Source organism: Mixophyes fleayi, chromosome 1 (assembly GCF_038048845.1).
Source record: "Mixophyes fleayi isolate aMixFle1 chromosome 1, aMixFle1.hap1, whole genome shotgun sequence".
In the NCBI taxonomy this organism is placed as follows: domain Eukaryota; kingdom Metazoa; phylum Chordata; class Amphibia; order Anura; family Limnodynastidae; genus Mixophyes; species Mixophyes fleayi.
The window spans coordinates 61,473,764-61,485,904 of record NC_134402.1 but is presented as its reverse complement, the minus strand read 5'-3'; the positions used below and the strand labels follow the sequence as shown (position 1 = coordinate 61,485,904).

At 37.0% G+C, this 12,141-nt stretch overlaps 1 protein-coding gene across 1 annotated transcript in view; it reads right to left on the bottom strand.

Moving 5' to 3' along the window:
* The window catches only part of GABRB1 (gamma-aminobutyric acid type A receptor subunit beta1), a 364,190-nt gene extending 352,294 nt beyond the window's left edge, over positions 1 to 11,896 (bottom strand). Inside the window, exons 1-3 of the mRNA XM_075195245.1 lie at positions 11,200 to 11,896; positions 10,942 to 11,033; positions 10,663 to 10,730 (exon numbers count right to left, since the gene is read on the bottom strand). Of these exons, the coding sequence (XP_075051346.1) occupies positions 10,663 to 10,730; positions 10,942 to 11,033; positions 11,200 to 11,279 (240 nt within the window). The 5' untranslated portion in view covers positions 11,280 to 11,896. The remainder of the gene's footprint in view (positions 1 to 10,662; positions 10,731 to 10,941; positions 11,034 to 11,199) is intronic.
* Positions 11,897 to 12,141: the final 245 nt, after the last annotated feature.

The following is a 12,141-nucleotide window of genomic DNA, read 5'->3' as shown; positions in this document are numbered from 1 at the left end:
CTGGGCAAACTTTCAGAAACAATAAAATAAAATAAAACAGGTAAAACTGGAATGGACATTGCAATCAAAATATGTCCAATTCAAGCAAGCCACAGTACAAACAGTATCTGACTTATGACAGCCGAAGGGAAAAATACATAGACGTTTATCTCTCAAACAGAGCTCACTTAAGGGAAGTCAAAGACAGTTTATAGGCTGTTCTTAAGTTAAAGTTAACAAGTTATTTCTTGACAAGAAATATTTAAGATAAGCAGTGGCTCGTAGATGTCAGCTGGTACAGAAATGTCACATATCACCAGCACAGAATTAATGTTGATGTGTTTCAAATTGAGAGAGAGACTATTACAAAAAAAAAAGGCCTTTATTCCTTTGCAAGACCAGGGTAGTTTTGCATTGAGGAGCCAAACAGGGAATTTTATCCATGAAGGATGCAGTCATTGTAAGCAGCATCAGATGAGCATATTCCATACAGCATTGAAATGTGATGTTCAGTCAGTCTGTAGTGACAATGATCTGGGGAACACTGTTCCCCTGCCTCAACAAATTCCACTATCAAAATGCTCAATGCAGTGATTTGATGCAGGGATGAGTTTGGTTTGACAGGGGAATAGTGTTCCCTATTCATTTTTGTATTAAGTTGACTGAGCATATAATCATAGAACATTGTGGCTTCCTGGTCAGAAGATCATCGTATTCTAAAATGCTTGCCTGACACTGCCCTAAAGACCAACATTAACCGAAAGTGCAGTTTGAGAAAGTTAATCGGAGTGAAAATGAAATATTCAACTGCACTTCAAGTTTAGCTTAGTAAACTAAACACATTTCATTTCATATTCCCTATATGATAATAAGATGTTTTGCATATTATTGTTATTAAATATTCTGCTGACCTTTGATGGCAAAATAAGTACATTAAAGCTGTGACTAATCTATTTGTGAGATAAAAAATAATAATATTGTATTTATTCTAAGACTACAGCACTTGGTAGGGAGTCACAACTTCTAAACATTTTCTTTACTGTGTTATAAAAATAATGCAGCCTTCTGCAATCAGATAACCCTCAGTGATACAAATAAGTAGTCAGGTTTGTGACAACAGAAAAACTAGTAACAATGTTTATAGCAATGTTTACTAATGATTTTTGTCAACTTTAAGTCTGAATGCTAAAGTTATTTTAGGCAAATTACTTAGCTGAGGGGCTAAGACGTTTAAAAATGCATTGGGGTGCCATGGATCCTTAAAAAGAAATGAGTTAAATGATGAGAATGAAAACGAGCTGCACTATAAGAGTTTATTTCTCTCCAACATATAACATTTCCTACTATTTATAGTTTAAAAGAAATTCATTATAACAATTCTGATAATCATACAAGTTAAACATGGATGTTTTTTTATCACGTTAAAAAGACATGTAAAATAAGCTAAATTGATTATAAATCTCAGTTATTTTTAGAGGGGAGATAATTTTTTTAAGTCATATTTAATTTGGCAAACAAATTATTGAACCTTGCCCTATCCTTGCCAAGTTAATAATGTAGAGAGAAGAGCTCATCGACATGAGCAAAATAATTGCATTGTTTTCCAAATGGAACTTAATCAAGTATACCAACAGGTAAATGCTACCTGCAAAGACTTACTGAATCCTATGCCGTGATACGTACACTGTCCATAGCAATAAAAATAAAACCTTTGATAAATACTACAAAACTCATCACAAAGTGGTAAACTGTTGGCCGCACGACATCTGAACAGGATACCTTTACAAAACAATGGTTCACCAACATTTTCACAACAATGCTCCATTGTGCAGATGAACAGACATACATGAATAATTTACAGATTACTAGCTCAACATCACACAATTAGACTGGGTTTTGATTCATTACTACAGATTGTGTGTACACCTAGTACCTCTTAAACCAAAACCAACTCCAAGAAGACTTCACCCCACATACATTAACTACAATAACTAGATAACAGAGTGATGTGGAGAGAAAGCCACAGCCTTTATTGTGCCACCCCTGTAGAGGACAGGTGAAGCAGGCAACCTAATGAGGAAGCATAATTCCACAGGGTTTTGCCAGGACTGCATGTGAAGCTTGGTAATGGCCTAAGAAAGTAGCATATTGGGAGAGAGTTTTTTTCTTTCTTCTGGTGGGCAATAAAAATGCCACACAATGCTATGTCTCAGTAGTCACCAAAGGATGTCCAGTGGTCTCTTGGAGAACTCTTCAGGACTGCTGTAAATCTAGGTCCCAGACATATCCCCCAATCCACACTAGACACAGATGCCGTTGTGAGATGCTGACATCATGTATGTAGGACACAACCAGCAACCCCCCACACCTAAACTTTAAATGTATTTATTTGTATTTATTTATTTTTTATATATAAGGAATGACATAACAATGACAAATCATGTAACTAGCACCTACTACAATGAACTGCTAGGCCCATGCCCTACCCAAATACAACACATAACAGAAGGGTGGAAACACCTTCACATGCATGCCAGTTATGAGGAGCAAAAACCCACTGCATCTATATCCGTATCTGCAGGAATTCCCCCTCTCCCTGCCTTGCACCCATGCACCCACTATCTGCCAGCCTATGCAGGTTCAACTCTCATACCTACAAAACTTCTACAGAGGATTTGAGGGGGATGGGGGGTTGGGTCGTGAATATAAAGTACCAGATCTCAGGTCTGTCTTGAGGGCATGGCAGTTTGAGAAAACTGCGTGGATCAATAGTCTTCTATTGTGGTACCACTAGTCTGCTCTCTGCTAAGAGTATCACTTACACTTGGCAGAGAGCAGTGGCAGGACCCTGGACAAGGTTACTCACTGTATTTGATGCTTTAAGAATATATAATTATGCTCATAGACAGTAGACTTGGCAATTGTGCTCAATGTCAAGCAGCAGCTGCAAGGGCCAATAAAGTATTGTCATGCATAAAAAGGGGCATAGATGCAAGGGAAGAAGCTGTAATTTTGCCAAAATATAAATCATTGGTAAGACCTCATCTTGAATACAGAGTACAGTTCTGGGCACTTCTCTATTAAAAAGACATTTTTGGAACTAGAGACGGTTCAGAGAAGGGCGACAATATTGATAAAGGGTATGGGGTCATTAAATTATGAGAAAGCTTAGCCAGTTTAGGCATGTTTACTTTAGAAAAGAGGTGTCAAAGATTGGATATGATTACTATGTACAAATACATTAAGGGTCAATACAGAGAACTTTCATGGGAACTGTTTACTCCAAGGACTGTACACAGGACACGCGGTCATAACGTTAGAGGGAGGAAGTTTCACAACCAGCAAAGGAAGGGGTTCTTTACAGTAAGGGCAGCCAAGAAATAGACCTCACTGCCAGGGAAGCTCGTGGTGGCAGATTCAATTAATATGTTCAAGAAAGGGTTAAACAAATTTATAGTGGTAAAGGGTATCCAGGGTTTCGACCATTCATTAAAATGAAGGATAATAGTGGATCCAGTGAGAACTAGGACTACAAAATTGAGGCAGGGGGCATTTTTCCCAATTGAAACAAATTGGCGGTTGCTTCATCTGGATCAATTTCAAATATAAGAGAAGGATCACAGGAGATCCAAAATAGGTTGAACTTGATGGACTGGTGTCTTTTTTCAACCTAAGTTACTCTGTTATGTTACATTGCATTATCATTTTTTTATACAGGGAAAAATAATTTTCAAACACATTAAACATTTTTAATGTGTTTTTTCATGGACCTTCACCAACTTTTTACTCCGAAAGTGTTTTGTGTACTGAAAACTAATATCATCATGGATCAATAATCATGTCAAATATATCCAGACATGAAAAATTCTGAATTTTTCACATAAAGCTTTTTAATAGTTATCAGTAGATATTTCATATAAAGTCATATGTATTATTAGTAATCATTATTTTCCTTTAGAGATAAAACCATAAATCATACTCTTAGTTATGCAAATTAGAAATGTAGCAGTTCATACCTATTCCAAATTATAATTTATTATGTAAAATTTTCAACTAAAGTACTAATTTATTAAAATGGGTCATAGCACATCTCAGTGTGATATCATTTTTAAACCACTGTTTTAAAATGCCTGTAATGTTAAAATTCTGTTCTGTGATGTTCCAGAGAGCAAACATTCTTTTTAACACAGTATCTCATTATCAAACACTTGCATTACTTGTACAGTAGTTCCACTGGGATAACTAACTGCAGTAGCCCACTCCGCTACATTTATATGTGCATATGCATACACAGAAACACAAACAGGCACTGAACTAGAAAGCAACAATATGGGGATATGTGAAATGTTTTTTTATGGAAAAGTAAAAACATGATTGAGGGGGGCAATTAGGGGCACGATGGACTGGGTTGCAGGGGGGCATCTGGCCCCCACCCCAGTCCCACATTGGGTTATTTTGGGCTGGGACACTGGGCCACCTCCATTTTTCCTTTAAAATAGGCTGCTGAGTCGAGACTTGCCCCCCGGGGTAAAATTTGCCAGCCCCCCCTAGGGGCAATCTTCCGTATTGTGAATGTGGCTCAGTACATATTGCACCAACAGGCCAGACCGCTAATACTCCTTGTGGATCGATCCTCACTTACAATACTAAAAGTGTCTTGACACCCAAAGTTTTCTAAAAAACGCACGTGAATCGGGTATACGCATGTCCAAACTCAACAAGGAGTGGATGTAAAGATACGTGTGGTGATGAATGCAGGTGTAGGTCTGCTGCGTCTACTAGACAGGGCACTGGGATACATCCAATACATGTGAGGAATATACGCTCACATGAGAATGCACAGAAATGAAACACAAATGTACAATTAAAGTTCCATATTAATAAGTTAGTCTCTAATGATAAAATATGAAAAAATTATAAATAAAATGAAAAATATTTTTTCCCCATGACATTTATTATGATGTGATTAATGTCTACTGTACTTAAAATACATTTTACAAATGCCCCTTCCCCATCACATTCCTTCTTTGAAATCGTAAGCTGCAGTGTCTTCTGCATTCAAAGATGAATTGGACATTGCTGCGTTCTGTGGCTTATGGTCCGATTCTAATCATGCGAAGAGTAATTGTGCGGCTTATATGCTTAAAAAAACAGTTTATGTCCCTTAAAAAATCAGGTCCAGAATCTTTGGGTTTAGCATTGCTGTGAAGCCTCAATATCATAATTTTGTTTGCTCGTATGGTCACTCATCAATCACAAAGATGGCAGTTCTCTTGCCACTCCTCTAGGCAGAGCAGAACTATGTGCATCTGATAATCTCTGTTCTCAAAGCAGCTGGATCAGATGTCTACTTGCTCCCTAGGTACAAATGTAACTTGCGTCAGACTGTCTTTTAAGAGTGGGTGTGATGAAGAGTACATAAATAATCTATTATTTATGTTTCACTTTATAACATATATCAGAATTTAGCCACAATTGAATTAGCACACTGATTAGGAACAACCCCTTCCTTGTCATATATAACGGTATTAAATGGTCATACATACATTTGCCAGAATATTAAGGAGATTAAAACCCCTCAAAGGAGGAAATCCTTTTACAGGGCGAATGAGCTGCCATCACATGCGATTTCACTGTGCAAAATGTTAACCGTAAACACCAAGCCAATGGAAAGGTGTAGTTGCCATAAGATGGCTAAGCATTTGGATTGCTGTTGAGTCCTCGAAAATACAAAAAGTAGCCATGAGAACCACAGTTTACACTGAATGACGGTTGCTTCCGATAATGTAATTTTAAATGAATGAATAGGAAGTCTTTGGGTGTCGTTGAGGGGTTGTCCTGGTTAATCCTGGCTTTGATCAATTAGTGGCGTTTGTTTGTAGTGGATAAGTTGGTTGTTTTTCTATGGGGATTTCTCAGATTTTATTTATTTATTTACTACTTTTTTTCTGATTTGGACTGCAATAGATGAAGTAAGAAGAACGTTTTATTTCCCATTTGGACTATAAAGAATCAAGAAAGAATATATTTTATTTTACATTTGATAGTAACATTAAGCCTTTTATTCAATTAACGTTAATTTGAAAATGGTGTGTATATTTTTTTTTAACTTTTTTAATATAAAATGTAGAGGTCTTAATGACCCCTGTCCATTATACTGGGACAACTGTTGTGACAAAACCGCTCCAGTTACTGTGAGGAGCTCTGCTACATAAGGTAATATTGAAACGTGTTCTAGTAGTTTTTAGACATGGTGCTCAGAAAATATTCAAGAGTATTTTGGGTAAAATCCAATACCGGTGTCATAAATAGTTCTAACAAACAGTGTCTGTTTATGCTAAGAATGTAAATGTTCTTTTTTGTTATGGATCTCTGTTAATCACCAAACATGAACTTGTATAAAATACAAACAAGTTGGTTCTCTTTTCTTAAACTCCATCTGATATCAGTAATATCCATGTGGATACAAAACCAGGCTGCATATATTGTCTAACTATGTGACTGTGACAAGTACTGTTAACAAAATTAAGGTAACACATCAGAGTCTATATAAGTTGTAAAAATATTAGGGAACTCTTAAAAGGCTTGGAGGGCTACACCTACGGCTCTCAAGTTGGACAACCCAGGACATATTGAATTAATATGATTTGTGGGATTATCTACTTTTGGACAATGATATCTAAAATCTCATAAGAAAACATGTACACTTATATAGCAAATATAGGGGTCCCACCAGAAAACTCCCTATCGAGACAACTCGTGGATTGACTCTCAAAGCTGGTGGACTAAGTCTGGATTCAAGTATTGGGTGGTTCCCATTGGGTGAACTCCCCCTACTTTCTGTGCAGAAGGGGCATGTTTTTTGGAAGGGGACAGCGCCTTTAAAATAATAATTGAATTCCCTGCTACTCTGAGGCACCTTTTCCATGGCTTTAACTAAATTAACAATAAATAAATAACTATACAGGTTGCAGATCACTGTGGAAGTATGTTTACACTATGTATATTATAATTGTATTCAAGCCTGCTACTATGTGAATTTTTTATTGTCTCCAAACTAGTAATTTAAGGGTTCTTTTTCTATCGCTCACCCCCTCCCCCTCCCCCCGGTGCAGTAAGCTTACCATCACAGCACCTATTATGATAGATGGATCTTTTATAAAGTTGTGTCTCATTCAGCAATTATTTTACTATACCATGTAGTGACCATGTAACCTGATTTCCCATCCATAGTTCTCCCGGACATGGGAGCAACTGATGATCTGGAGCACACCATAACTACATCGACATAAAGGAAGACAAGGCCTCTTAGTTTACAGCACTTTTTTTAAAAACTCTGGGACATAATTTCTTTAGTTGCTGTAGAGTTGCTGATGGTGACAATATGAGTTTATGGTAATACCATTAGATACCTGTCTTTTCTCGATCTGTACTTATGTAACTGATGTATTGGTGCTGCCCGCTGCCTCTCTTTCCAAGTGTTAGAGGTGTATGCTACAATAAAAACACAAGTGTACATAGAGAATACATGGCAAAGAAAGTCCCACTGCCTGCCCTCCTCAAGCATGTATAACATGTATTATACCGTATTAAAAAATATGTATAATACCAACCTTTGGTCACATCAGGATCAACATTGTAAACATAATCCTAACCTTTGTCTTAGATATTTGTTACAAATATAAGTACAAGTAAAGTGCTGTGATACAGTGACTGTCAGATTAACATTAAATTGTAAATGAAACACAATCTATTTCTTTAAAACTACCCACTCTTTCTCCCATACTGACATGCTTCCTGGCTAACTGTTTAAATGCCAAACTCAGGAATCAAGTAACTGCTAAACTGAGAAAGTATCACATTAAGTTTCAGAAGTAGTTAAGCATAACCAGATATATTTTCTATTAATTAAATCACAAACAAGCATCTAAATTTAGGAAACAAAGACTTTCAAACTGATCATTTCCTCAACACAGTTGGTATGACGACCATAAGGGTCTTTGAAAAGTGGTTTCAACTGGAAAACAATCCACATATAGCTATAGAATTCCTTCAACAACAGTTGGACAAGTTGCCAGTAGAGAGGACTCTTATACAGATCTTAGTTTGCAATTGAACCACCAGAGAGAGAGCTAAAATAATCAATGACTTTCTCCAAAGACCAAGGCAGGTTCTAAACATCAACTGGAGTCCTTAAAGTCCGATTCTCTGAAGAGCATTTTAAAATCATAATAATTTCAGATTTTTGGCACATTATAGCTGATGTATGTCTTCTGATTTTCATTATACCATGACACCTAATGAAATAAGGATGTTTACTTCACTTTTTTAGTATTACTACACCATCAGCATTACTTATAGAAAGTACACAAAAGCATTGAATGGAGATTTTTAAACTATTGCAACTCTTACTCCGATTTAGTAAAACTTTATTTTCAGTTGCAAAATAAAGAACCCCAGCTCTGTAGTCTGAGATTACAAAACTTATTTCATTTCCCCTTGAATTTATAATTTATTTGTATGTTTACTTTTTTATATAGCTGATAAGAAGATCAGGTGCATTTGCAGTTTTTGCACACGCAAAATTGGGTTTATTCTTCTTTAGTTATTTAATAAAACAATTACCCTGAAACAAATATAAGTTCTCAAGAACCTTACATTTGTCCTTTAAATTCACTTTTGAAGTTAGAATTACTAGGGAAGGGGTTATAATGATACCTTATTTCTGGTTAACATTAAACCTCTTACAGGGCCATTTTAACAACATTATGGGCCCCCGGGCAAAGCAGTGCATCGGGCCCCTAGATATAGATATAGATATATAGATGTATACAGATACAGATATAGATATAGATATAGATATATAGAGATAGAGATAGATAGATGTACTTGCTCAGTGACCATTGTAGGTTTTTTTTGCAGGTTTTTGCTTTTGCAGGATTATTTATTCTCATTAAGAGCTGTATCTATTGGGCCCCCTTGCCCATGGGGCCCCCGGGCAGCTGCCCATCGTGCCCAATGGAAAAGATGGCCCTGACCTCTTAAGCACCTTACTTGCCCCCCAGCTGTTCCTCACCATTGACATTTCCAGGTGTTGACTGGATATACACAACTGGAGGTTGATGCTATTAAAATAATAATTTATACAATGTTCATGTAGTGTAGTGTCTCAATGAAATTCAGTGGATGGCCCTTCATGGCACAGGTATTTTTTGCAGTTAAATTGAATATATCAAGCTATTTATATCAAAAGAAAGCATATAAACTAATTCACAGATTATTCATATAAAACTCAGCCATGTTGCACTTCTTGCTGCAACAAACTGCGCTCCATCTGTAGATCTTCATTGAAACTTGATAAAAAGGACTGTGACAGTGAGCTTTTAGAGTTGGACATAACTAACTTAGAGAGTTCAATGCTTAGATTATGATGTCCACATTCTAAAAATAGATACTTTATAGTTGATCTATGCAATAGGTATGGCTACTTGTATAAATCTTAACACTTCCATTTGTATACATTACAGCACCTTCAATTTAAATGCACACTAAGGTATCCATTTGGTTGTAGTCTTAAATTACCTTTATAGTAACAATAGACTAAGAGATTTATGCAAAACAAAGTAGAAGAAATGAAAGTACCTAATAACACATGTACACAGCTGATCTGGTTTGTCAAAAGATAAACTAATCTACCTGGAAAACAGAGCTCCCTTTAAGGTGTATTATTAATAAAACCACATTAGTAATTTTGGTTAAATGGTGGTGTAAAGCTATAAAATATATAGTGACATAAAACTAGTAAAACACACATAAAACGTTTTTTCAGTCTTCATTAAAGTGTTCTCAGTGGATTGCCATTGGTTCTATATCAAAACAATTTCAAAAGTGTTTGTTACATTGTTACATAAAGTAGTAATAAAACTGTAAACCAGTTTAGTAACATTATGTAATGGAGCAAGTACAGTGTCAAACTCAGATAGGATCAAATAAAGCAAAATAAAACTTACTAAGGCAGACTAAAAAAATATTTGTTTGTAGTAACACTAGCTTGAAATACTTTGAATAAGATTACAAAACAAAAAACAACAAAACATTACATTCCAAATTCCATCTAGCAAACATAAATATAAAATCTATTTGTGGATAGTATATTCAGTGTAGCTACAGGTATGTTTTAACATCAATTTGTAAAGTCGTCCTGTGAGTCATACACTCTATCAAAACTTGATTTCACATGCACAAGTAAGCTCAGTAAGACCCCACTTCAGCACCACATCTAGCATCATAATGACGCCACGCTGACGTTCCACAAAGTGAATTAAACATCAGCCAATTTCCTCCCCAAATCAGCAAAGCAACAGGCCGAGAAAGCATAGAGCTGTCCATGGTACTGTAGTAATGTAAAACGCACATACACATACACACACACACAAGAGATGGAGACATTTCATATTTCAGAATTAATAAAAAGACATATAATTAGCGTTAGCCATTACCAGTGCCAATTAGTCACAACACAGACAGATCAGTGAAGTCATCACCTGCTCCTTAGAGCAGACCAAGTTGACACAAAGTTGCTGTACTCTGCTCTGAATGGTAAGCAGAAGCCTGATTTTTTTTCTCTCTCTCTCTCTCTCTCTGCGCACTTTCGCTCTTGTTTAATTCAAAGGATGTACTCACCATGTTGACTTCAGAGACCATATCTATGCTGGCTACAGCTATTCTCATCCCGACATCAACGGGAGGGCCTGGGGAAGAAAAACCAATAGACAGACGTGTTATAGGACCAATATGCATATTAATTATTCAGGAGACGTGTTTTAGATGGATGGCTAATAGATTTTCTTTTTTTTTTTTTTTTTTTACATGAGCAATCAATGTGTTGTGCGCATCACCAAGAAGCACAGATGATGTGTACATTATCAGTTATACAATATGATCATGTATTGTTATCATTACCTCCAAAGTCTGGCCTCAAACGGATGTCATATCCTTTGAGCAATCTATCCACTGTTTCTTTCACATATGACATGTTGCTGGGCTCATTAACGCTGGGGGGAAGAAGTATAGACTGGAGTCAGTATCTACACTAAAGTGCAAGCATTCAGACAACTTCCCCTCTTCCCCTCCCTCTTATATCCCAATATATGAGCATTATAACCTAATACCCATTAATAATCATACCAACAGACATGTATCTGCAGCAACACATCTCACCTTTGAGCACAGCACACCATGGCTACCATCATAGGAAACGATACAATCCCGAAATATCCTCTGTTTTGGAGCGTCCACATTACTAAGTTTATATAAATAATAAAAAAGAAAACGTTGCTTAATGACAGAAGATACAACGAATGCAACTAAAGTCTGAAGCAAGGCGATAATTCCTAATAGAGCGGCGCATGCGCACTGCAGGCAGCATCAACACACCGTTTGCTGAAAAAGATTCCCCCGTGCAAAAAAAAAAAAAAAAAAATGTCCACTGATCCAAATCCTTAAAAGTTCTGGCTTCACCCCTGCTTAGTCCATATAAACCGATTATAGGGGAGCTATTCCAGTCCAAATCTCAGGGTTGTGCACAAGCTGACCTCCTTGGCTTGGTGAGATCGTTTAGCATGGCTCTGATTGCGATCTGCTGTAGTAGTAGGTCCTGTACGTGCTGTGTTACTAGAGCCTGGTGATCAGAATCTGAATCAGTCTCCAAGCACAGGCTCCTGGCCACATTTCAGCGTCTCTTTCCTGATCACTGTGCGCCTTAGCAGCCAGCAGCCATTCTCAAGGAAGCTGTTCTGGGAGAGATACGTACAGTACCTGGTCACGATTTCTCTGATTATGGGAGGGGGCATAAAAAAAAAAACAAACCAATTACTTCTGCTCTGATATGTGCATGCAGAAATGAAAACGGCCTAGATACAGCGCACCTTAACGTATCGTACAATGGTCCATCTAAGTCAGCGCATCTCCATTGTGAAGTGCACATATCATCTTGTCAAGCAGTTATCCTGCTGTAAGTCACTACTGCTTTGCCCCTACAATCTACCTGCTGCACGAGGTCAGAAGTCAGGTAGTGTGATTGGTAAAAGTGTGCAGTGTTTACAGACACACTGGGGGTCATTCACTAAGAATACAGAGGGAAAGCAAATTGTGCACATCTGT